The sequence below is a fragment of the Mus musculus genome, chromosome 14 (genome assembly GCF_000001635.26).
Source record: "Mus musculus strain C57BL/6J chromosome 14, GRCm38.p6 C57BL/6J".
Classification (NCBI taxonomy): domain Eukaryota; kingdom Metazoa; phylum Chordata; class Mammalia; order Rodentia; family Muridae; genus Mus; species Mus musculus.
Genome location: NC_000080.6, coordinates 123,310,343 through 123,337,847, shown reverse-complemented (window position 1 = coordinate 123,337,847; position 27,505 = coordinate 123,310,343). Strand labels below are relative to the sequence as shown.

The 27,505-nt window shown below is 39.6% G+C and overlaps 1 protein-coding gene across 7 annotated transcripts in view; it reads left to right on the top strand.

Annotated features, from left to right (window-relative positions):
- Nalcn (sodium leak channel, non-selective) overlaps nt 1–27,505 on the top strand; it is a 351,653-nt gene that overhangs the window by 289,483 nt on the left and 34,665 nt on the right. For all 7 annotated transcript variants that reach the window (XM_011245094.3, XM_030247866.1, XM_017316063.2 and 4 more), the window contains 9 exons: nt 13,956–14,057; nt 14,479–14,548; nt 16,297–16,388; nt 16,472–16,594; nt 19,958–20,014; nt 20,507–20,627; nt 20,722–20,853; nt 21,697–21,864; nt 23,712–23,816. In XM_011245094.3, coding sequence (XP_011243396.1) covers nt 13,956–14,057; nt 14,479–14,548; nt 16,297–16,388; nt 16,472–16,594; nt 19,958–20,014; nt 20,507–20,627; nt 20,722–20,853; nt 21,697–21,864; nt 23,712–23,816 — 970 coding nt within the window. The remainder of the gene's footprint in view (nt 1–13,955; nt 14,058–14,478; nt 14,549–16,296; nt 16,389–16,471; nt 16,595–19,957; nt 20,015–20,506; nt 20,628–20,721; nt 20,854–21,696; nt 21,865–23,711; nt 23,817–27,505) is intronic.

Sequence of the window (27,505 nt, the reverse complement as noted above, 5' to 3'; positions counted from 1 at the left end):
AAAGCCCCCAAATCAAGAAAAAAAATACACTCTCATTCTCAAAAGCTTCAATGGCTATAGGAATATCACACAGCAAAAACAAAAACAAAAAAATCATTAAATGGATATTCCAAAACGTTCTGTTCTTTTATGGTTTGCCACAAGTGCCTCATTAGCCAAGACAGCTTTATAACCTAGGCAAATGATCAGCTTGCATATTTGTACCCTGATATTTGATTAATGGCACTATGAACTTATAGTAATAACTATTATTGAAAGTCTAAAAATACTCTTTATTCTCTTTAGTTAGACTGCAATGAAGTGTGCAAAGGGTAATATGTAGCCCTGCCTTTGTTCTTGGTTTTCATTTTAAAGGCATCATTTACATTTTTAAGTTTGTATATCATTTGTGCACCTGGTGCCCGTGGAGGCCCAAAGACAGTATAGGATCTCTAGAACTGGTTGTGAGCTACCATTTGGATGCGGGCATTGTACCCAGGTCCTGTGAAAGAACATCCAGTTTTGTTTTCTTTTGTTTTGTTTTCTTTTGTTTTGTGTTATTTAGATATTTTTCTTTATTTACATTTCAAATGTTATCTTTTGCCAACTTTTCTATCCCCCCCCGAAAATCCCCTATCCTTTCCCTTCATCCCCCTGCTCCCCAACCCACTGACTCCTGATTCCCCAACCCATCTATTCCTGATTCCCCAACCCACCTACTCCTGATTCCCCAACCCACCTACTCCTGATTCCTGGCCCTGGCATTTCCCTATACTGGGGCATAAAGCCTTCAGAGGACCAATGGTCTCTCCTCCCATTGATGACCGACTAGGCCATCCTCTGCTACATATGCAGCTAGAACCATGAGTGCCACCATGTATTTTCTTTGATTGGTGGTTTATTTAGTCCCAGGGATCTCTGGGGGTACTGGTTAGTTCATTTTGTTGTTCCTCCTATGGGGCTGCAAACCCCTTCAGCTCCTTGGGTCCTTTCTCTAACTCCTTCATTGGGGACCCTGTGTTCCATCCAATGGTTGGCTGTGAGCATCCACTTCTGTATTTGTCAGGCACTGTTTCTTAACAACTGAGCTACCTCTCTAGCCCCTTAAGACAGATTCTTTTTCCTAAGAGTGTCCCTTAGTTGCTCATCTATGGTGGATTTCTGTGGCATCTCCTACATGCCATGGAATTATAGTTGTTTTGCTTTCTCCCATTTGGCAATTTCTGCTTTCCAATACAATATCTTTTTCTTTTTTCTTTTATTAGATATTTTTTCATTTACATTTCAAATGCTATCCTGAAAGTCCCCTATACACTCCCCCGACCCTGCTATCCAACCCACCCACTCCCGCTTCCTGGCCCTGGCATTCCCCTATACTGGGGCATATAATCTTTGCAAGACCAAGGGTCTCTCCTCCCAATGATGGCTGACTAGGCCATCCTCTGATACATATGCAGCTAGAGACAGGAACTCAGGAGGTATTGATTAGTTCATATTGTTGTTCCTCCTATAGGGTTGCAGACCCCTTCAGCTCCTTGGGTACTTTCTCTAGCTCCTCCATTGGGAGCCCTGTGTTCCATCCAATAGCTGACTGTGAGCATCTACTTCTGTATTTGCCAGGAACTGGCATAGCCTCACAAGAGACAGCTATATCCAGGATAGGATTAGGGTCTTTTTTTGTTACTGTCTTATTTTGTTTGTTTGTTTTATTTGTTTCTTTGTTTTTCAAGACAAGGTTTCTCTGTGTAGCTCTGGATGTCCTGAAAATCACTCTGTAGACCAGGCTGGCCTCAACCTCATTGGCACAGGGAGAAACTTCCTAAACAGAACTCCAATGACTCAAGCTCTAAGATCAACAATTGATAAATGGGGCCCCGTGAAGCTGAAAAGCTTCTCTAAGTTAAAAGACACCATCATTAGGACAAAGCAGGAACCTAGAGATTGGGAAATAAAAAACTTCAATAACCCTATACTCACCAGAGGGCTAATACCCCAAATATACAAAGAACTCAAGAAATTAACCTCCAAAAACCAAATAACCTGATTTAAAAATGGGATACAGAGTTCAACAAAGAATTCTAAACTGAGGAATAATGAATGGCCAAGAAACATGTAAAGAAATGTTCAGAGTCCTTAGTCATCAGAGAAATGCAAATCAAAATGACCCTGAGATTTCATCTCACACCCATCAGAATGGCCAAGATAAAAAACTCAAGTGACAACACATGCTAGCAAAGATGTGGAGAAAGATGAACACTCCTCCATTGCTGGTGGGATTGCCAACTGGAACAACCACTCTGGAAATCAATCTAGAGGTTCCTTAGTATAAATTGAAAATAGTTCTACCTGAAGACTCAGCTAATCCATTTTGGGCATATCCCCAAAAGTTGCCCCACCATACCATAAGGACAAGTGCTCCACTATATTCATAGCAGCCTTATTTGTAATAGCCAGAAGCTGGAAAAAAAAAAGATGTCCCTTAACCAAAGAATGGATAGAGAAATCGTGGTTCATTTACACAATGGAATACTATACAGCTATTAAAAATGAGGACATCATGGATTTTGCAGGCAAGTAGATGGAAATAGAAAATATCATCCTGAATGAGGTAATTCAGACCCAAAAGGACATGCATAGTGACTGATTAGTGAATATTAGCTAAATAGTATAGAAAACCTAGGACACAACCCATAGACTATAAGAAGTGTAAGAAGAAGAAAGGCCCAAGTGAGGATGGTTCATTCCCACTTAGAAGGGGTAAGGAAATAATCACTGGAGGCAGAGGGAGGGAGGCACCTACATGGGAGAGGAGAGGGGGAAGAGAAAAGGTAAACAGGATCAGATATGGTGGGGAGGACAGGAGAGAAGCTTAGTAGGCCAAGAGAATGATTGGAGATAAGAAGCATCAGGGGGTGGGAGACAGGAGCACCCTCTAGAAAGTACTAGAGATCTGGGAGGTGAAAGACTCTAAGGAATCAATGGGGGCCAAAATGCCCAAAACTCAGGAGAGAGAACTGGAAGAGCTCATCTTCAGGGAAGGGGGAGGCCTCAAGCAGAGGACTAAAAGAACTGCAGGGACAAAAATGGAGAAGAGACTGAAAGGGGGTCCAATGACCAGCCCAACTTGCAATCCATCTCATGGAAGGGCACCAAGTCCTATTACTGATGCTATGATGTGCTTGCAGATGGGAACCTGGCATGGCTGTCCCCTGGGAAGTCCTATCAGCAACTGACTGAGACAGAAGCAGATACTTACACCCAACCTTACACCCAACCATTGGACCTAAGTCCGGGACCCCTATGGTTGAACCAGGGGAAGGATTAAAGAAGCTGAAGGGGAGAGGAACCCCATAGGAAGACCATCAGTCTTAACTAGCCCAGACCCAAGGGAGCTACCAGATTCTGAGCCACCAACTAGGAGCATACATGGGCCAGTCCGAGCCCCTGGCATAAATATAGCAGAGGTCTGCCTAGTCAGGCCTTAGTGGGAGAAGATGTGCTTAATCCTTGAGAGACTTGAGGCCCCAGGGAAGGGAGAGGTCTAGTGGGGGTGAGGAGCACTCTCCAAGAGGCAAGGGGGAGAAGGAATAGGATGAGGAACTGTGGAAGGGGGGACCAAGGAGGGGGCAAAGACGGTAATGTAAATAAATAAAATAATAAAATTTGAAAAAAAAAGAAGTTGGTTTGAAAAGGCTTAATGGTTCTCACAGAGTGATTCAGCCATACAACATTCCTGGGAAAGGTACAGTTTGGGTATAAGGAGCTGTTTTAATAAGATCTTGCTTTAACTGTTTTTTTTCCTCTGGAATATAAAGTAATAATATAGTAATTTAATAATATATCAGTATGCTTATAAGTGTTGGCAGGGCAGAGACAGGTGTATTCAAAGAGCACATTGGCCAAACATCCCAACTCAAATGAGCATCTACTAGTTCATTGAAAGACTTTATCTCAAGGGCAGTAAAGCAGACAATGATAGAGGAAGTCACCAGCACACTTGGATGTATGCAGCACACACCCACATGTGTCTACATGCGACACACACACACCTCAACAAAACAAAGCCACATCTTTATATTATATGTTTCTAAGTTAGTTGGGTTATAAATTTTGAACTCCAATCAATAGTTTGGGGCCTATACATTTTACTGGACTTCAACAGGGCCACCATGAGTTGATTTTCTTTTTTGTTTGTTTATGGCATATTTGGTTTTTTAAATTTTTATCTTTTTATTAGATATTTTCTTTATATACATGTCAAATGCTATCCCAAAAGTTCCCTATAACCTCCCCCGCCCTGCTCCCCTACCAACCCACTCCCACTTCTTGGCCCTGGCATTCCCATGTACTGAGGCATATAAAGTTTGCAATAGCAAGGGGCCTCTCTTCCCAGTGATGGCCAACTAGGCCATCTTCTGCTACATATGCAGCTAGAGATATGAGCTTTGGGGTACTGGTTAGTTCATATTGTTGTTCCACCTATAGGGTTGCAGACCCCTTCAGCTCCTTGGGTGCTTTCTCTAGTTCTCCACTGGGGGCCCTGTATTCCATCTTATAGATGACTGTGAGCATCCACTTCTGTATTTGCCAGGTACTGGCATAGCCTTATACGAGACAGCTATAACAGGGTCCCTTCAGCAAAATCTTTCTGGCATATGCAATAGTGTCTGCGTTTAGTGGCTGATTATGGGATGGAAAAGACATTGGTTGATCATGCATTTACATTAACTGTAAGAACAGTTTTGTGAGTAACAGAATTAGGAAGACATAACTAGCTGCTAATAAGGAGTGACATTCTTCCAACTGGAACATAGCTGAATTAAAGAGTATGTGTGTGGGGGTACTCAGTCTGATTAAAAATACAGCTTTTCTCTCATCTCAGCAAGAGCTCATCACCAGGGCCTTACCCATTACCATCTGCATTGTTTCCACCTTGGATGATCACCTTGCCACCTCAATGTTGTCTAGTAAGAGCCATTTCCAGGAAGTGCCCATTTTCTCTTCTCTTGCTCTCTTATCCACTCATGAGTTTACATAATTGCCGCTGGAAAACTGTTTTCTCATTGTCTGAAGATGAGGTTACATGACATTAACCAACATCTGAATATACTTTAAAATAGATTACCTTGCAGGGTTCAGAATTTGAATAAAACCTCTCAACTTCAATGCTCTGTGAAGTCATATTGAGATTTCTTGGGTGGTAATTACATTTACTACAGATGTTCTCATGTAATCTAACTTTTCTATAATGAGTGAGAATAATTTGAAGACTCCTAAGCCTTTCTTTCATTACAGAGTGTGCAGGCTTTTCCCACACCCTTGCTCTGGAACATTAAGAAAGAAGACATAGAAACAAAGAAAGGAACAGAGGACCCCTGCTACTGTGTCTATAAACAACTAGTGGTGTTTAAAAGCTAATAAAACTCCAAAGATCCCTCTTATACTCATCATCTTTGGGCCAATTTAAAAATATTTTTGGTGGATAAATGTCAAGAAAAATAGAGATCTCTTAAGACACGATTCTCTGTTCCTAGAAAAGATTATATATGTGGCTGTCATATAAGGGGCATTTGAAATTCCACACCACAAAGGCAATGTGGGGAGGGGGGAAAAGAATCAATCTTTCATATGTTTTTTTCAAAGGCTTGGCAAGAAACCAGGGGTAATATTTTTGCAACTGGGAATGTGTGTTTGCTGAGGAATATTCCCACATTTGAGTCATCATCAGGGGTCCTCATCTTGTTTTACTTTCAAAGGTAGAGAGGGCATAACATTAACCCCAACTGGGAAAAGGAAAATGCCTCTCTATAATTCTCCTCCAGGGAACAGGAATAAAGAGATTACATAGGCCTGCATAATGGCGGGTCTCCTCACTCACACAAGACAAAAGACTTCATTATTTTTCACTAGACAGAGCCTTGTGCCTCTCACTTTCAGAAGCCAGGCAGGCTTGGGGTTTTTGTTGTTGTTGTTGTTTTGTTGTTGTTAATATTAAGCCACTAGATGGACTTTCTAAGAACATCTTTGTTTGCATGGTTTTCCACCAATTCACCCAGAAAACTGCACAGCATTCTCAAATTTTCTATTAGAGAAAGATGCAGGCAAGATACTGAAGACCTTGGCTCTTCCACTCTATCTCATAATTCCTCAAAGAAATAGAGACTGTGTTTGAAGACCAAATTGCTTTCTCTATATGATCAGCTGTGCTTTTTCTCTAAACAGCAAGTAAATGGACATTTTCTTTCTGAGACTATTTTCCTTGTATCCTTCAATGATCCCAACACATAAAGACTAGTGAAAATTTTAAAATGACAAATTATAACTTGTCATTAAAGGACATCCATCCCTTTAATGTGCAGATCCATTTGTCAGGTTATGGGTAGACACTCCTGAATTCTTGAGTCCTTTGCTTGCCAACAAATTCCTGAAAGATGAGATACATGGAGATTCAGTTTCCAGTGATAGACCTATTTTCAGGTTGAGAGATTAAAATGAGTACAGCTCTTAGAGTCTCAATTTCATATCCACATTCATGCTCCTCCATCAGTTTGCACAGACAACACAGATTAAAAACAAATTTTCTATTTGTGAGAACCAATATCTGAGGTGTTCCTTTTCTTATTACTGTCTGGTCGTCTTATTCCAACTTGAAATAAAGTTGATTATAACTCCTTTAACAGTACCTATAAAGCAATCTATTTAATTTTATTTGTAATGACTTTCATTATTCACAAGTATGAAGGGGTCATATAAAAATATTTGGTCTTTGAAGCATTTCAAGGTTCATTCATCAAGTATTTATGGAGCACTATCTTTGTTCAAGGGTTAAAAAAAATAATACCAACTTTAAAATACAACCTTGCTTGCTGAGGTAGAGCCTTGGGAGTGTGGTCTATGTATTGATCTGAATGACCAAAGAGAATGGTATGAGACAATGGAATATCTTCTGGTAAAAAAATAAGAAAAGAAAGGAGGAGACCAATAAGTCTTTGGAAGTCACACTGAATTTTCCAGTTCATCTTTTTCTGAAAAACAATAGGAAGTTGAAGGGTTTTGCACAGTGGAAATAACTATATTAGATACCTATTTGCTACATTACAAATGACTTCAGAGTTAGAAATTTGAACAGTATATTTTATGACTTACCATAGCTAATTCTCTAGCCTTGGGTCTCTGACAAACCTGCATGCACTTAGACCGATGGAGTATTCTTTGCCATTCACATCATTGTAAATAGGAGTCAGATCCACACAAGATAAATTGAGATTCTTGATCAGAACCACTGAGTTATGTTTTACCTTGATTGATTGTCAATTAGACGAGACTTAGAATTATCTAGAAAACAGACGTTTGGTTGTGTCTGTGTAAACAATTTTAGGAACTAATAACAAAAGTATGAAAACCTACCCTGAACTTAGGTGGTACTCACCATGGGCCAGGGATCGAGACTAAATAACAGGATGGAAACTGAGTAAAACATCCTCCATCTTTCTATTTCCAATTGATAGAAACATCATTTTCCAGGTAATACTGTTTTCCAAAATAGTAAGACCTTTTACATGTCCAACAAATGTGGCACAGTTTAAGTGTGAATCTGTTTGTTGTATAAAAAAACATGCTAACATGACATTCTTTCTGGCCTGTTTCTTTATGCAAGTGGTCTTGGAACCAAAGTGCTGTTCTTCTTGTTGTTTTTCCATCTCTGAGTTCTTACTCCACCTTCTGTTCCAGAGTCATCTCTTTCTATCACAAGGTCTTCCTACACCCATTAGTTTGGCCTCTGTTCTTGTTGTAAAATAAAATTGGGGGTTTCTATGTGCTTTTAGATGAACTAATATATCTACAAAGAAATCATGTCATCTGTATCCTCACCTGTTTCCTATGATACAATGCTGAAAGACAAGTAGACTTTATAAGCCATGGAAGAGCATGCCTTGAAAAGAGTGTGGCTTTTCAGTTTTAATAGAATCCTGCCATTATACTTGGGTGAGAAGATATTCCTTCATAAAACATCAAATGCACTTACTGTAATATGCCCCCAACAAATGCCTTTACTCAGATGCGTATTTTACAGTCTGCTAAAAACAATATGAGCTCTTAGTTTTCAGCTAGCAAAGGCTGGCTTTTACCTATAGTTTCTTAATTCAAATGCCATAGTCATGCCCAATGAAAGAAATGTGATGTCAGAGCATTTAGTTAAGCAAGAGGCTCAACTAAAGAGTGATGATGGGGAGTGGGGAGAGGTTAATTTTAATTTTACACAGGTGTAGAGGAGGCACCACTGGGCAGACCAACCAAAGAGAGAGAGTTAGGGGTAGCAATGCACAGACACTGGAGTGCTGAAGGTAACCTCTCAATGCTGGTTGGATGATGGGGAGGGTAACATGGGTTATATGAGTCTGGTCTCATTGTGCTCATAGTATGTGGGAGCCATAGAACCAGGAAGCTCTTCTTCTCAGGGCACAGGAACTCTCACTCAGATGAAGACGTTCCACTGAAGAACCAAAAGCCAGTCAGCTGATGCTGGGTTCCAAAAGATCTCTTGACTTCATGTGTTTTAAGTTAAGCTGCTTCTTAATAAGAAATTCATAGTTACTGGTCATTTAATTCTTTCTTAGTAAATACTACTGTGAACAACACAGGGGGGATTTGGTAAAAGAAAAGCAAAGGTTTGGCTACTCTAACCCTTTTGAGCAAAGGTTTTGTTTGCAAATGGAATTGAAAACCAACATCCACGTTCACTGTATGAATCATCCAGAGACCAAAATTCTCACCAGTGATAAAACTCCAGTCTCTTCCAATAAAATTGTCTTAATTCCTTAAAATCAGAGAGAAATAAATGAGTCAAAAGACAAAAAGATGTTTCTCTGCCATTCGGTATTCCTCAGGTGAGAATTCTTTGTTCAGTTCTGAGCTCCATTTTTTAATGGGGTTATTTGATTTTCTGAAGTCCACCTTCTTGAGTTCTTTATATATGTTGGATATTAGTCCCCTATCTGATTTAGGATAGGTAAAGATCCTTTCCCAATCTGTTGGTGGTCTTTTTGTCTTATTGACGGTGTCTTTTGCCTTGCAGAAACTTTGGAGTTTCATTAGGTCCCATTTGTCAATTCTCGATCTTACAGCACAAGCCATTGCTGTTCTGTTCAGGAATTTTTCCCCTGTGCCCATATCTTCAAGGCTTTTCCCCACTTTCTCCTCTATAAGTTTCAGTGTCTCTGGTTTTATGTGAAGTTCCTTGATCCACTTAGATTTGACCTTAGTACAAGGAGATAAGTATGGATCGATTCTCATTCTTCTACACGATAACAACCAGTTGTGCCAGCACCAATTGTTGAAAATGCTCTTTCTTCCACTGGATGGTTTTAGCTCCCTTGTCGAAGATCAAGTGACCATAGGTGTGTGGGTTCATTTCTGGGTCTTCAATTCTGTTCCATTGGTCTACTTGTCTGTCTCTATACCAGTACCATGCAGTTTTTATCACAATTGCTCTGTAGTAAAGCTTTAGGTCAGGCATGGTGATTCCACCAGAGGTTCTTTTATCCTTGAGAAGACTTTTTGCTATCCTAGGTTTTTTGTTATTCCAGATGAATTTGCAAATTGCTCCTTCTAATTCGTTGAAGAATTGAGTTGGAATTTTGATGGGGATTGCATTGAATCTGTAGATTGCTTTTGGCAAGATAGCCATTTTTACAATGTTGATCCTGCCAATCCATGAGCATGGGAGATCTTTCCATCTTCTGAGATCTTCTTTAATTTCTTTCTTCAGAGATTTGAAGTTTTTATCATACAGATCTTTCACTTCCTTAGTGAGAGTCACGCCAAGATATTTTATATTATTTGTGACTATTGAGAAGGGTGTTGTTTCCCTAATTTCTTTCTCAGCCTGTTTATTCTTTGTATAGAGAAAGGCCATTGACTTGTTTGAGTTTATTTTATATCCAGCTACTTCACCTAAGCTGTTTATCAGGTTTAGGAGTTCTCTGGTAGAATTTTTAGGGTCACTTATATATACTATCATATCATCTGCAAAAAGTGATATTTTGACTTCCTCTTTTCCAATTTGTATCCCCTTGATCTCCTTTTGTTGTCGAATTGCTCTGGCTAATACTTCAAGTACTATGTTGAAAAGGTAGGGAGAAAGTGGGCAGCCTTGTCTAGTCCCTGATTTTAGTGGGATTGCTTCCAGCTTCTCTCCATTTACTTTGATGTTGGCCTTATTTATAATAGCCAGAAGCTGGAAAGAACCCAGATGCCCCTCAACAGAGGAATGGATACAGAAAATGTGGTACATCTACACAATGGAGTACTACTCAGCTATTAAAAAGAATGAATTTATGAAATTCCTAGCCAAATGGATGGACCTGGAGGGCATCATCCTGAGTGAGGTAACACATTCACAAAGGAACTCACACAATATGTACTCACTGATAAGTGGATATTAGCCCCAAACCTAGGATACCCAAGATATAAGATACAATTTGCTAAACACATGAAACTCAAGAAGAATGAAGACTGAAGTGTGGACACTATGCCCCTCCTTAGAATTGGGAACAAAACACCCATGGAAGGAGTTACAGAGACAAAGTTTGGAGCTGAGATGAAAGGATGGACCATGTAGAGACTGCCATATCCAGGGATCCACCCCATAATCAGCATCCAAACGCTGACACCATTGCATACACTAGCAAGATTTTATTGAAAGGACCCAGATGTAGCTGTCTCTTGTGAGACTATTCCGGGGCCTAGCAAACACAGATGTGGATGCTCACAGTCAGCTAATGGATGGATCACAGGGCTCCCAATGGAGGAGCTAGAGAAAGTACCCAAGGAGCTAAAGGGATCTGCAACCCTATAGGTGGAACAACATTATGAACTAACCAGTACCCTCCAGAGCTTGTGTCTCTAGCTGCATATGTATCAAAAGATGGCCTAGTCGGCCATCACTGGAAAGAGAGGCCCATTGGACACGCAATCTTTATATGCCCCAGTACAGGGGAACGCCAGGGCCAAAAAGGGGGAGTGGGTGGGTAGGGGAGTGGGGGTGGGTGGGTATGGGGGACTTTTGGTATAGCATTGGAAATGTAAATGAGCTAAATACCTAATAAAAAATGAAAAAAAAAAAGACAAAAAGTAAAAGGGACTATCTTTCCTGTCACTCTGTGGTGGGTTGAATATGCTTGGCCCATGGGAAGGAGTACTATTTTGAAGTATGGCCTTGTTGGAGTAGGTGTGGCCTTGTAGGAACTGCATCACTGTCGGGGAGGGCTTTGAGATAATGCTTAAACTCGACCAAGGGTGGAAGAGATAGTCTTCTTCTGGCTGGCTTTGAATCAAGATATAGAAAGAACTCTCAGTTCTTCCAGTACTATGTCTGTCTGCCTGCCTGCTGCTATGCTTCCTGTCATGATGATAATGGACTAAACCTCCAAAACTGTAACCCAGCCCCAATTAAATGTTGTGTGTTGTCTCTTATAAGAGTTGCATTGGCATTGATTATGGTGCTTCACATCAATGGAAACCCTAACTAAGACACTGTATTAGACTTTAGCAGTATTGTTGGGAGAAGAGAAAAAAGGGAGCCACAGTAGTTGGGCACCATGGACTCCATGGAGACTTGGCTGCTCTGAACAGTAAGAGAGGACACAGTATGCTTTGCAGAGGCTACCAAGGCCTGCAATCAGCAGGCACAATGGCAACACATTTTCCAGAAAGTGTGTCCATTTTCAGCCTGGCCTATTGGACACATAACCTACAATTCTTATAATGCTAAGCCAGAGACTATTGCATTTTTCTATTTCCTTTATAGAAGGCCCCTCAATTCAATCAGACATGTTTTAATTAGGCTGGATATGTTTTGTACTTTGGGCCCATAGGTCTCAATGACTTAGGCAGGGGATGAGTGTCACAATAAAAGAGTAAAGTTTCATGACAGTGGCTAAAGGTTAAACTTTTGCATTTGACCTCTCCCCACTCCCCATCATCACTCTTTAGTTGAGCCTCTTGTTTAACTAAATGCTCTGACATCACATTTCTTTCATTGGGCATAACTATGGCATTTGAATTAAGAAACTATAGGTAAAAGCCAGCCTTTGCTAGCTGAAAACTAAGAGCTCATATTTTTTTAGCAGACTGTAAAATACGCATCTGAGTAAAGGCATTTGTTGGGGCATATTACAGTAAATGCATTTGAAGTTTTATGAAGGAATATCTTCTCACCCAAGTATAATGGCAGGATTCTATTAAAACTAAAAAGCTCCAAGACAGCAAGCAAGGTTGTATTTTAAAGATGGTATTATTTTTTTAACCCTTAAACAAAGATAGTGCTCAATAAATTGGAATAAGCTGCACACAATAAGTAAATAAGCCACAGATTTCTGGGCGTCTAGACATCTAAGGGAGAACATCACTTATACTCTAAATATGTATTCTAAAATGTCCTCATGCTTTCCGTCTATCTTTCAAAAACTCACTCTAGATATTGGAGACTTTGCTTAACTTTTGTTAACTTAACTGAACCTAGAAACACATCTTCTTATGCAGTATCACTGTAGTTCTAGAAATGAATACAACTTCCGTCTACCATTCCACAGATCCCTTGTGTGCTAAAATGTCAGCTTGGGTATATCTCCACAGTGATCTCTGCTCCTTACTAAAGTAATAGCAGGAATCTTTGGCCCTTTTCTTTAGTAATACATATACATTCAATTGGATTTGTGAGACACCTCCCCTAAGGATATACACTATGATTATCTTCCTTCTGTATCAAGAGCATTTTTATTGTATGTGTGTTGTTGCACATGCATTGAAGTTTGAGTGTATGAGTGAACATGTGTATATAGGTGCATGTATATACATATGTGTGTACATGTATATAAAAGATTACATCTCTACCTCCTGAGACCTAGAACTAGAGTTGGGTTGCCATGCCAACTTGGCTGGCATTTTATGTGATTTCTGGGGTCTGAATTCCATCCTCATTTCTGAGTAGCTCCCCAGTCTCATCAAATTTTGGACAGCATTGTGGAAGAGGGGGCAGAAAAGTGTAAAAACCATAAATAGTGGATGGCTTCAACAAAACAATATTTTTATGACATGACAGGGCCATTGCACATATGAACTTACAGCAGCTGGAAATGTATGTACAAGACCTACACAGAGGAAGTAAGGGGGGGATTTGTGAGAATGTGACTGGGAGGAGAGGAGGAGGGGGCTGCTACCAGGATATAAAGTGAATAAATCAACCAATCAATCAATAAATATATGGTAAAATTTTCTATATGAAAGCACACAAATATATCCTCTCAGTACGCAAAATTGTTTTCACTTTTTAAAATGTAAAATTTATGTATAGCCAAGAAGCATTTTAAAATACATTTCTTTATGATTTATTATAACATTATAAGTATAAGAATACTACAAAGATATACACAGTAGCAAGCCAACTACAATCCTAGTGTAGATGGGGAGGGCCTCATGAACTTCTATCCCTAGCTGAGAAACTACTGGCAATTGATGGCTGCTGAGAGAAGGACAGTAAGCTTTGCTCAGAAATATGGACCCAAAAAAGCTACCCATTCTCTAGTAGATAACCCTACACACATTGTACATATAGGCAGCACTAGGTGGATTCAAACAGCTTTTGAGGGTCCATCATTCTAGGATCCAGGTGGAAAGAAATAAAAGCAAACCTTCCTGGGGGAGCTCATAGAGACCCTGCTGCTGACAGAGCCTTATAGAAAGCTTACCAAGGGCAAGGGGGAGGGTGTGCTTTCTGTTTATCTTCCAGCTCCTCTTGGTCTTGGACTTCTGCTTTGTGTTTCTGACACAAAGCCTTTAAGGTCATTTTCCTTTATGTGTTATTTTGCCTTATCACTGGTATTTCCTTAAAATTAATAAGAGCCATGAGCAGTGATGTATTATTCATCCCAAATGCACAAACCATGCATTTATCTAGGGTTTCTTTCTTCTACTAGAGCTTGCACTCGACAGCGCATGCTGAGCGGATCATTCGAGGGGCAGCCAGCAAAGGAGAGGTCGATCCTCAGCGTGCAGCATCACATCCGCCAGGAGCGCAGGTAAATACTCCAGGAAGATGAACTCCAAAGACATCCAGGAAAGGATTTTACAAGAGTGCCTCAGTACAAAGCCTGGGCCTCTACCCTTGTTGGCAAGCAGGCATGGTGAGGACCTAGGTTCCAACTGCTGGTGGTAACAATAAAGAAATTCCCTACATGATTCAAAGATTTAAAAATCTTTACTTCAAAGATTCTTTCCTTGGTGATAGCCAAAGTCTCACTTTTAAGATCAGAAAGAACAAAAATCTGAAATCTTGTTAGATAGGATCAAAGAGGCGTGGATACACCATAAGCTTTTGCTTTACAAAGGAATAAGTCATTTCTGATATATCAGAAAAATTAGTCTTTTACTCATGATTATTGATTACAAGTGAAAACTTTGTCTTTAGATGCTTTGACAAGTTGACTGTGGTTGTTCTAGGTCACTAAGACATGGATCCAACAGCCAGAGGATCAGCAGGGGGAAATCTCTTGAAACTTTAACTCAAGACGTGAGTTCTAAGCTATGTTTTGGATTTTGGAAACCTGATTATGACTCTATATGTAAATGATTGCTTTAACAGTTCCCATGCCTGAGTTTCTCTATCATCTTTAAATGTGTCCCTATAATGACGAATCAGGACATTCAGAAAGCAAATTTCTTCAGCCAAGTACTAAAAAATAGACCATGAGCTGCAAAAATATAGACATACTATGCACAGAACATGCCTCAGCTAAAAAGAATAGCACAAAATTCAGAGAACAACTGGCTTTGAGTTCCTGGCTGCAGCTCATACATCTACAACATAACTACTACACCTAAGATGCAGGGAACATTGCAGAAGATGGGGCAGAAAGGTTGTAAAAGACAGGACTGTGGTGTCTGTTGTGAGATTGTGTCTTCTATATTGGACAGAAAAACAACACCAGTGAAACTCACCTTGTTTATGAGGTAGCATAAACAAGACCTGAGTAAAATATCAGTTGACATGCCAACATGAATTGGAGAAATTTCTCAAAGCCCCATACCTAGATGAAGAATCTATAAGCAATCAATGACTGCTGAGAGACAGAGAGCCTGTCTCCTCCAGGGATGATGCCCCTAATTATCCACTCTCAAGTGTTCAGCTCCAAAATCATAGACATATACTCAACACTAAATGGGCGCTGTGGGTTGTATTTATATAATCTACTCTCGTATTCCATGTTGTTGTTGTTGTTTGGGTAGTGTTTATTGCTTCCTGGTTCTTTCCTTTGAGTGGTCCAATAGAAATATACAGACTACTTACTGAAGGAGCAAAACAGGTTTGCAACCCCATAGGAAGAATAACAATATCAACCAACCAGACGCCCCAAAGGTCCCAAGAAATAAACCACCAAGCAAAGAGTACACATGGAGGGACCTATGGCTCCAGCTAAATATGAAGCAGAGGATTGCCATATCTGGCATCAATGGGAGAGTAGCCCCTTTGTCCTGTGAAGGCTTAATGCCCCAATGTAGGGTAATGCTAGGGCACTGAGGCAGGAGTGGGTGGGAGAGTGGGTGAGGGAGTGGGTGGGGGAGCACCCTCATAGAAACATAGGGGTGGGGGAGGGGATAAAATTTAAAAGGAATATATAAAAGAATTAAAAAAGAATCTAGTAAGAACATTGATCATTGATCCTGGTTCTTTGCTTTGAGTGTCCCAATATAAATGTACACAGTCCAGAAAGAACATGTTTTTGGACATCTGTGTTGGGACACAACTCCACAAAGAGAATCATGTAGGCAAGGTTGATCTAAAACTCACTATGTACCTGAGGATTACTTTGAATTTCTAAGCCTCTGGCACAGTGTACCACCATGTTGAGCTTACACATTTCTGGGGCTTTTTGCATGCTAAGAAAGAACTCCACCAAATGAACTACAGCCTCAATACTACACATCCTCTAACACTCTTGTTTATTCTAATTTTTAAATCTTTCTATCCTTGTCATAATATCAGCAGTATGGTAGGGCCTGGCACAGCATGAAATTTCAATAAGTATATCTATCCTAAGCATTTTACATTTTAGAGGGAAAACTCAGTTATCAAGATGCTCATGGCTATTAAACTATATGCAAATGAAACATTTTATATATAAAGGTTATAGCTATCACATGTGTTATAGTCTACATATAGTGTGCATATATAAAGAGCAATGCTGATTTTAATTTAAAAAAAAACAGTCTTTTAGGTCTTTAAAAATCTTTCACTGTACATACACCTTTTATTTCTAGCATTCAAATACAGTGCGCTACAGAAATGCACAAAGAGAAGACAGTGAAATAAAAATGATTCAGGAGAAGAAGGAACAAGCCGAGATGAAAAGGTACTGGTTGTGTCCTGAGGTTCTCATTTAAGACTGGCTCTTTTCCGTGGGCTTTTTCTCATTCCATAAATGTCCCCTTGAAGGAAGGTGCAAGAAGAGGAACTGCGGGAGAACCACCCATACTTTGACAAGCCTCTCTTCATCGTGGGGCGGGAGCACAGGTTCAGAAACTTCTGCCGCGTGGTGGTTCGAGCACGCTTCAATGCGTAAGTATGGGCCGCTTAACCACACTCCGACCAGGTATTTGTCCTGAGTCCTGTGAACAGCAGGGTGTTTGTCACAGGAAGACGAAAGGACAGTGTAGTCTTAATGGGGTCATAAAATAAACCATGGGCTAATTAATCATCCTGCGCCTCTTTGCTGAGTCTGACCAGGTGGAAAATAAAGGTTTCAAGCAGGTAACTCCCATTGATAAAGCATTTAACAGCTGTGTGTGTTAGTACATGTTTGACAATTGTGTATGTCAGTATTACTAAGTCTCAATTTTCCTTTGAAAGACTTAAACGGAAGGAAAAAAATGACATGGTGAAGGATATTGTTCAAAGCTTCTGTCAGACTTGCACTTTCTGATGAAAAGATTTATTCTAGAACAAAGTGGAAAGAAAATGTTATCTATTGTTTGTATTACTAGTTGTTATGACAAGAAAATCCACTAGCCACTCTCTCTACCTAAAAAGTATGAAAGAAATGGGTAAGAGCCTCTGGTTGGGTAATGCAGGGGGATGCTGCATTTGTGCAGAACCTAAGCCAACTATAGTCAATCAGCCGATAAAAGGAATTTTGTCTAGTGTAGATAACTCCCTGGATGAAGTTTTAGCAGCCTGAGGTTGTAAACCTAAATTTAATCTTCAGCATCATGTAAAGAGCTGAGCATGATGGTGTGAGTGCTTGTAACACCAACACTAGGGTGGTAGAGAGAGGCAACTAGCTCCTTGGGCCTCACAGGCCATCAGTCTTAGACCAATTGGTGAGCCTCAGGTCCCAGTGAAAAGTTCTGTATCAAACTACAAGGTGGATGGCTCCCCAAGAATGACAAGAAGTTCAACTTAGGTTTCCACCTGCTTAAGTGGATCCACACAAGTGCACTACACACACACAAAGCATGGAGAAATTATAAAATGTTCTACACTTTCCGCATATGTCTTTCTTTCCCTGCCATTCACTTAGGTACTTGCATGCCCTTTGTTAATAATTAATATCATATAATATCATTATCTGTTGAATGCTCAATAGTTTCTAAAAAAATTCATATGTTGGAATCCTTTTTTTTCCAGGAAATAAGTCTTCAATTTATTTCCAACCTGAAAATTTAAATCTCAGCTCCATTGTATTAAAACATTGATTGGGTGATTTTTATACTTGCTTGTAATTCTCTATCACGAAAAGTACTTTCTGGATTATATATATTTTTTGTTTATATATGAGCAGAGCTTTGAGCAGAGCTTTTTCTCTCATATTTGTTGGGCAACATTCATATGTATATATGAGAATACTAAAGGGTATGATATTATTACAATGTATATACATGATAAGCATTGTAATTTTAGCAAAACACAAGCAAGCAAGCAAACAAAAATCTATGTTATTCTCCAAACCTTTGTCAATATCTTTCTGTAGAATTGAACAAGAGTATCTATCATCTTGAGTGTGCCACATTTCTTCAGCCCTCTCTAATCATCTGAAGCATACGTTTTGCACCAATTAAAATGCAAATTTTTATTAGATTTTCTTTATTTACATTTCAAATGTTACTCCCTTTCCTGGTTTCCCTTCCGAAAACCCCCCATCTCCTTCTCCCCTCCCCCTGCTCACCAACCCACTCACTCCAGCTTCCTAGCCCTGGCATTCCCCTACACTGAGGCATAAAGCCTTCACAGGACCAAGGGCCTCTCCTCCCATTGATGACCGACAAGGCCATCCTCTGCTACATATGCATCTAGAGCCATGAGTCCTACCATGTGTACTCTTTGGTTGGTGGCATATGTTGGATACCTCTGGTATCTCAAAAAAAAAATGTGATGATGTTTGGATACAAGACCTTTAAAGAGATAGCTAAATTAAAATGATGTCCTCAAGTTAGTAATAATCTGGTATTTCACTCCTTTCTAAGAAGAAGGGGTTTGGATACAGACCCAAAATGAGGAAGCCCCTGTGAAGACATGTAAAGTGAGTATACTCTGCATTGCAAGTAGAGAGGCCTAGAATGGATCCTGACCACAGAAGACTCAGGACACAACACTACTGACATTTCTGCCTTGGACTTCCAGCCCCCATAACCAAATCACAAAAGCTTACACCATCTCTAAGTACAATTACAGCATCTTGATGAAACCAATATGAACTGTCCCAACATCACAGGACTAAGGAGACCTTGAGACTGTGACCCTGTATGCCCTCCTGTGATAATTAATATTGGTGGTCAACTTGGTGGGAATTTAGAGTCACCATGGAAATAAACCTCTAGGCTTCTATATGGGGTGGCTTCTAGTTGGGTAAACTGAGGTAGGAAGATGCACTCTGTGGGTGGCATCATTTATGGAATTACATCCCAGTCAGAATAAAAAGGAAGAGGCAAGCAGAGCACTTGCTTTCATCATTCTCTGCTTCTTGACTGCAGGTGCAATCTGTGTCCCTCCATGATGAACTATGCCCTTGAACTGTGAGCCTGCATGAGCCTTTCGTTTCCTAAGTTTCTGTGGTCAGTCACTGCCATGAGGAAGTAACTAATACACCTTCCTACCAACCAAGGAAGACATTTAGGTCTGTGGAGGCTGAAGGTTTTACCCAAGGACACCAGCTAGTATGTGACCGATTCCATCCTGACCATTCAACTGTTCCAGTGATGTTCTAGAAACGCCTTCACTATTTAAAGTAGAGAACAAAAATTGTAAAGCTTCCCTGAGATTCAACCAGATGAAGAAAGACAGTAGAAGTTGATCAATGCCCAAGTGGAATTTTCATCTTGAATTACCCTGTTTTGCTGCCTACATGTTAACATCTAATTACTAATTCTCCACTTCATTTGGTGTGGTGTAATTCTCCTTTTGCAGGAAACACAGCTGAATGGGCTGGTGAAGACCTAGTTGTAATTGGGAACACGCATACAAAAACTGCTGGAGCCTCAGTGACAACCACTTGCAGGATCTCTAAAACTAAGCCTTAGGAATCCATCACCCATGAAATGCCATATTAATTTTTACATAGGACCACAGTGAAACAGAGAGTGAAGGACTGTAATTTATGGAGTATCTAGCCAAATAATTATGAAGAACATCTTAAAACTAGTAACACATGCATCTTAAATTGGCATTTTAAACTAAAGCCAAGGTTTAACTTTGTGATAAGCCATGTCAGAAATCCTTGGAGTCTCCAATACAAAACTAAGAATTTGAGAATTCTTTTTATTGTTCTTTTACCCAGTGTTCTCTGCCTTCCACAGTAATGTGCGGTTCCATACATCATAATAGTCATGTTATAGAAGTTATAAAAAAAGAAGCTCAGATGGAGAGATGCTTGTGATTACTAACACTCTTGTGTTGAAGAATTTTATATGCTGTTCTTTCTTACAGATCCAAAACAGACCCTGTCACGGGAGCTGTGAAAAATACAAAGTACCACCAACTTTAGTAAGCATGACAAGTTCTGTCTTCCCTGTGCATTTGAATTTCAAATATACTATTTTCTCCTTCATAAAAATATAAAAATTTAGACTGGAAAGTTGTTTCAAGGGTTAATGCAAACACAAGGGCCTATTTAAACCCCAGCACCCACATTTAAAGAGCCAGATATGGCCTCATGTGTTTATAACCCTAGAACTGGAGGGAAGATAAAAGTTCGGTGAGAGACCCGGGTTCAAGAATACAAAGTGGAAAAGAATCTAGCACCTACCTCAAACCTTTACATGTCTAGACTGGAGTGCACATACCACACACATGAACATACAAGCATGTAATTAACACAAGCACATATCACACCCAAAGAATATATAGTTAAACTATACCATTGAAACTTGTTTTCAGAAACACCAGTTTTGTTGATAGTCACCAAAGCCATCACCCCTGGTTCTGGTAGACTTGGGTGGAGCATCTTCATTTCTCAGTATGCTTGTTCTTTGGCAGTGATTTGCTGGGACTTGTCACCTACCTGGACTGGGTCATGATCACTGTAACCATCTGCTCTTGCATTTCTATGATGTTCGAATCCCCCTTCCGAAGAGTCATGCATGCACCCACTTTACAGGTACTGTGGAGAAATCTTAGCTCCCAGATCAGTTGTAAAATACTGCCCTGTTTTTGCTGTTTTGTCACAACCCAAGTGCCATTTCCTATTTCAGATCGCAGAATATGTGTTTGTAATATTCATGAGCATTGAGCTTAATCTGAAGATTATGGCAGATGGCTTGTTTTTCACTCCAACTGCTGTCATCAGGGACTTTGGTGGCGTCATGGACATATTTATCTATCTTGTAAGATTTTTATTCTTTCCTAGATATAAAAAATGTGATGGTTTTCCACATCCCCTGGTACAAGAGTGAGATGTCTGAGATCTAGTTGTCATAACTAAATTTTTAGATCTATTAGATATAAATAAAGGGTATGCACATGAAATCTAACCAGAAATCTAAACAAATAATTTATATAAGAAGTTATTACAATATCTACAGGTATAGTTAAAATAACTCATGATTTATATATGAATGAGAATGTATGAATAAATCTAAAGAACCAAACTAGCTTGCATCCCATAATTCTTATGGCTCTTGTAAAGCAAAATTGTGTCAAATAAATCATGTTATTAATTATTGATCCCCTTGATATCAAATTCTTCTCAATTCTGATTATCACTGATAGCCATCAAGTGTTCTGTTCAATTAAATTAGGAAACTACAGGGATGGACTCAGAAAATTCATAAATTCAATGTAGGAAAGGGAGAATTGCTTTGAGTGGCAGGTTGCATGTTGATAAACATCAATAAAAATAGTAGTATTCTTGATCAAAGGAATCATGGTCATGGTGTAAGAGTGGTCAAAGTTCAGTGAGTCGTGAGATACATCTCAAGGTGGAATATGTGGGGATACAAAGGCATGGAATGGGTACCTACCACCCCATACACCAGAGGCCAACTCTCTGCAGGCATAGAATATACTCATTGTTTGAGGTTAGCAGATGGTATATGCACCTATGAGCATCTGTTCCACATGTAACTCATGGCACCTCTGCTGAATGGAAGGTCACAGCTTATGAGCACTAAGGAAATGTATACAGCAGACGAGATAGTATAAATTCCAAAGATTATTTCTTCCTCTAGGTGAGTTTGATATTTCTTTGTTGGATGCCTCAAAATGTACCTGCCGAGTCAGGAGCCCAGCTACTGATGGTTCTTCGGTGCCTAAGACCTCTTCGGATATTCAAACTTGTGCCCCAAATGAGGAAAGTTGTTCGAGAACTTTTCAGTGGTTTCAAGGAAATATTTTTGGTACGTGAAGCTGCCACCCACCTGCTTCATGTTTGAGACAATCTAGTCCTGTCATGTTGTTAACTGGGGGGTAAAGTGAGGCTTGCAGAGCAAGGGCAAGCCTACATAGTTTTGTTCAATGCCAGAGTATTAGAAAGGAAACAGGAAAAATTCATTCAGAAAATTCACCCACTGATGCTCTGATTTACTTTTTTCTAAGGAACACCTACAGATACAATGCATGACAAATCCAAAGCTAAGATACATTTTTTTCATTCCATACTTGACCTCAATTTCTACTCTGGAATTTCCCTTCTCCATTGAAACATTAAGGATAAGATGATTCAATCCCATCTAATTCATGAATGAGTTTGAAAAAATATTGCTTTTGATTTCTGGGTGTCCTGTTGAGCATGGAAAATGGAATTTGTCCATCTTAGAACTATTAACAAAACAACATTTAGAAACACAGCATATAGGTATACCTTAATTCCAACAGCCTTGATAAGCAGCACGTAACACTTAAAATGTGATTCAAGGAGAAACATGATCTTCAAATGGGCAAGCATCACGTTATGATAGGATGTGTTAATGTAGCATATGATATTTCTTCTAAGGACAGGGCTGGAGATAAAACACAAATTAAGAGTTTCGTTGCTCAGAGTCTATTTCAAAAAGATCTCCCACCTCCCCAGAAGAGTGATCACACAATTGTTTTGATTATGTATGATTCCTGCTTGCGTCTGAGGAACAGGGAATGGCTGAGAGCTTATTTTCTAGAAACAGTGTTAGCTCAGCTGCCGTTTTAGTTACTATGAAAGCCCTTGACATTATGTTGTGATGTTGCCAAAGTGTGTAGTTATTCATACTTTTAAATATGTGTTTAAAATGCCCTGTTTCCTTTGCACAAACTGTATCTCTGTGGCTTTTCACATGAATTCATGAGAAGGAAAAGACACTATTACCACACCAAGCAGTCACTTACACAAGTCTTGGGACCACTGATAGGGTTTGGAAGGGAATCTCACTGTGTCTTTCTCCTGAGGAGGCCTCTGAACAGCTTTACATTACTTACAACATCTGGTTAGATTATCCTGAAGTTTGATTATGTGGTAGCTGCAAATTTAACCTTTTACCTCTTTTCTCTGCTGAGACAAAGCCATCACTGGAAAGAGAGGCCCATTGGTCAGGCAAACGTTATATGCCCCAGTACAGGGGAATGCCAGGGCCAAAATATGGGAATGGGTGGGTAGGGGAGTGGGGGGGGGGAGGAGGGCTTTTGGGATAGCATTGGAAATGTAATTGAAGAAAATACGTAATAAAAAAAAAAGAAAAGAAAATATCTAATAAAAATAAATAAATAAAATTTTAAAAAAGGAAAAAAAAAGTAGCCAGCAGAGGGAGCCCAAGACAATTAATAGATTGAATCATAGTGCATAGACTTTTCCTCATCATCAGTGTCCATGTGCACAAGAAAGCAAAGCTACTATCTCTCCAATTTATGCTCAGTTAGTAAGGAAGTGACTCCATTGACAAATGGAATACAAAGGAAAAATTTTAACACTTTCCTTTGTTCTTAAAAAAAAAGTACCAATTTTAAAAATCATATATAGATGCCTTATTTCATTCTCTTTCATGAAAGTTGTATAATTTTATTTTAAAAATGTAAAACCTGTTGTTAGTTCTATCCTTTTGCCATTTTAAGATGAATGAGTGGCCCATGGTGGAGAAGTTAGAAGATATCATTGTAAAATCAAATAAACATGAATTTTACACAATAGGATCTAAATACAATTTTTTTTAAATCACTGTTTATACCAGTTCTTAATTTTCACCAAGAGATTTACTTTTCCATCAATTTCTTTCAGGTCTCCATTCTGTTGTTGACGTTAATGCTTGTTTTTGCAAGCTTTGGGGTTCAGCTCTTTGCTGGAAAGTTAGCCAAGTGCAACGACCCCAACATTATCAGAAGGGTAAGATCTTTCCCAACTGCCTATAGCTTGGAATGCATGTATACCAGTAGCTGACTGGAGCCCCTTTACTCTCTCCCCACAAATTCCTTTTTTGCTGTAAGCACACAGTATGTCTCTTCCTGGTAGAAGGTCTGTAAGATTCTAAATACAATCTCAGAAGCCCCTCCTCCTTCCTGACCTAGAGCCAATCACCACACCGCCACTGAAAATGGGCGTGTCCATCCAGGATTTAAGGTGTTTACTATTAAGAGCTTCAGAATCTTCTCTTTAATTGATCCCTCCCCTCTGATCATGCAAGGCTCGCAACACTAAAACCACCCAGGATACTCTCTCCTGTCTCTGAGAAACCATAACCCTTTTTACTCCCTTTTCACTCTTGGTATCCTCTCCATGAGAAAATCAGTGTTACATATTCACTAGTCACTATCAGAGGCATTCCCTTTATGACAGCCTACAAAGCTCCCAACAAAGATCTGACCTTACATAAGCTCACTGTGTCTTCTTTCTTCAGTCAGTGCCCATAAGTGGAGATTAGCTACAATGGCCTCCTATCCTGGTAGCATTATATGATGACGTGTATGTATTGCTTTTTGGATAAGCTACATAGCTCTTCTCCAGATGACCAAAGGGGTGCTTGAGTTCCTGGTGAATCTACCCTTCACTAGCTCTTCACTTAGGTGGCAGATAAGAGGATGGTACCAACTCTTTCATAAAGGGCGTTGGGCCCATATCATTCCAACCATATTCCCAAGAAAAGAGCCTTACCATGTATAAAGTAAGTCTGGAAAACATAGTTTCATGAGATCTAATTGAAAATAAAGTGACATTGTTTGATTAATGTTAGCTCATCTCTGCTCTGACTTCCCATGTCCCTCTCTTGAGATTATTTTTAATTATTGTGTTTAATGTTGCAAGTAGTAGATTAATAAAGTAAGCCAAATACTGTTGGTGTATAAACTAGCAAAATTACTTTCTCTCTTATCCAAATAAGACGATGTTTTCATTCCACTAACACCTGTATTTCCCAAAGGCCTAGTAGGACTAAACTTTGGCATTATAATTATTTAGTAAATATGGCTAATGTGATATTTTAAAAACTACAAGTTCTCTGGTTATTATCAAGAGTAGTCAGAGTCTTGTCCTGAAAAAAATATGTTATAAGGTACATTGATATAAGAGATTTCAGATGTGTCAGAGAAAGTGAGACATTCCAGACACGTCCATGAACCTGAGAAGACATTGCAAGGAAAAAAGGTCATAATACACCGTAACATCAAATGAAGAAATTAATAAAGATCTGATGCATTTGTCCACAGGCTTATGTAAGGACCAAGAGTTATTTTAGACTCACACTGAGCAGAAGCCAGAACGATAATAACAACATTTCAAGTTGAAGCTTCGTAGGAATCCTGGGTGACTCACCATATTAATGATGGCCTCAGAGTATCATGATGTTCTATTATGTACTCACACCCAGTCCCAGCCCAAGCTGATGACTCGTGGGGGCTGGGATGGAGAGCACTCTGTAGAAGAGCAAACAGAAAAGATGCCTTTTTCATCTTGAAGGGAGCAATGAGGTCTATGGGAAGCTGAAGCTTAAGGATACAACCATTGTGCAGTACAGCAGCATCCATAAGGATGAGTGGAATAGTTATGAGAAGTGCTTTCTCCTTACATCTTTACTGATTCTAGAGTAGGTGACCAAATCCAAGAATACCATGTGGTCAAAGTAGAACATCAATTCTGTCTCAGAATTTCAGTCCATCTTTTTAAAAACCTAGTTTTTACATTTTATTTGTTATTGTATTTTCAAGTGTGTATGAGAGAGAGACAGAGACAGAGAGAGGCAGAGAGGGAGAGAGAGAGAGAGAGAGAGAGAGAGAGAGAGGGGGGGGAGAGAGTCATAAGCCGGTGCACATAAGCCATGCCTAGGTATAGAGATCAGAAGACACCCTTTGAGGTTCAGCTCTCCCCTTGCATGGTGAATCGGGGCTTCAGAAAAGTATATTTATATATTGGGGCATCTTACCAGCCTAGCCCATTTTTCTAAAAGGCCAAAGAGAAGCTGGATGTACCAATATTTAGGCTCATTTAAAGGGAGCTTAAAGGGAATGAGGATTGGTTGTTCAGAGCATAGTTTCTAATTGGGGAAAATTATTATTTTCTCATGGTTACATAAACACTTCTTTCTCTGCTTCTGTTCAGGAAACTTGACAGCAGGTGTCTTTGGATCAGTGCAGACAAATGTAGAACCCAGAATTTAGTCACTAAAGCCTTATAAATGAAATCCGAGATAAGTTTTGCATAAATATTTTCTAAATCTTGGTTTTTATCTAAAGCCTGTGACAGGTACAACAGAACAGGAAATCAGAGGCAATCACTGTGGTTTTATAGAACTTTCTGTCTCATCAGAATGCATGTCTCATGTTGAAGTGACCATAATATAAAGCCAGCACTTACAGAGAATATGAGGAACGGAAGTCATGTGCCATCCTATTTCAGTGTGGAAGACTTCCAACTGGGAGCAACCACAATAGAATGGCTTGGGAAGTGAGGAGATCTACACCAAGAGGAAAAGGCCCTCCCAAACAGAGGAAGTAGAATAACAAGGATGCTAAACCTGACAACTGGTCACAGAACAGAGGCAGGTCAAAACAGACACATGAGGTTTGAGACCATACTATACGGGTAACTGGTTTTGTTACCCATATAGTATGAATGAGGAAAACAAGTACAGAATATTTTTTTGTGGAATATATAGTGAGAGGGATGCAAAATGCACACACACACACACACACACACACACACACACACACACACCTATTCACCCTAGAAAGGGAACTAATGACAAACCAAAGTAATGATTGCACCAGTGTCCAACTTGGTGAACCAGTGAGTTTTTTATCAGGGATCACTAACAGGAGTATGAGTGACCAGTTACAAGCAAGGAACAGAAATGACTAAAAAGCAGTTATATCAACACAAAGTCCACCTCAACAAAAACTCAAGAAAACCACAGCTCTGGAGCTCTCTGCATAGCTTAACAGTCTGAGAAATCTCAGCTAGATCTTCCCTCGGAAGCTGAGATAGCCTGTCTCCTCCCATTACAGTTCACTTCTTTGTGTGTTGCAGAGGAGCACACAAAGTACTCCAGGTTTCTATTCTTTGTTTATCTCTTGAGTCTCATGGGACTCCTTCTCCTTCTTCAAGATAATGGAGGAAACTGCCATGCAACAGGCCACCCATGTAATATGTAGGAAAACTGATTCACCTTGAGGCACCTTGGCCCCACATGCTGTGTTTTAAGCTAGGCTACCAGGATGCCTTATGTGATGAAAGGTGGCTCAGAAAGACAAAACTGGAAAGGGCAGTAAGGCCAAATGCATTGTGGGGCCTCTATATAATATACTACAATGCAGCCTTTAAAAATAATGATGTAGATGAATAGATAAGAATATGAAAAGATAACTTCAGTATATTTTTAGCTGAAAAGAATGGAAAGATAAAAACTGTATGACCCCGTGTATGCATAGGAAAAAAGACTAGAATATACAGCAGAAATTCAACTGTGTGTTTCTCAGGGCAAATACAGGTAAATTTTCCTCCCCATTATTTTTCATATTTTTGTTACTTGGGTCAAAGTAGTACTTATTATTTTAAAGGATATCGCTGATGATCTAAAAGGAAGT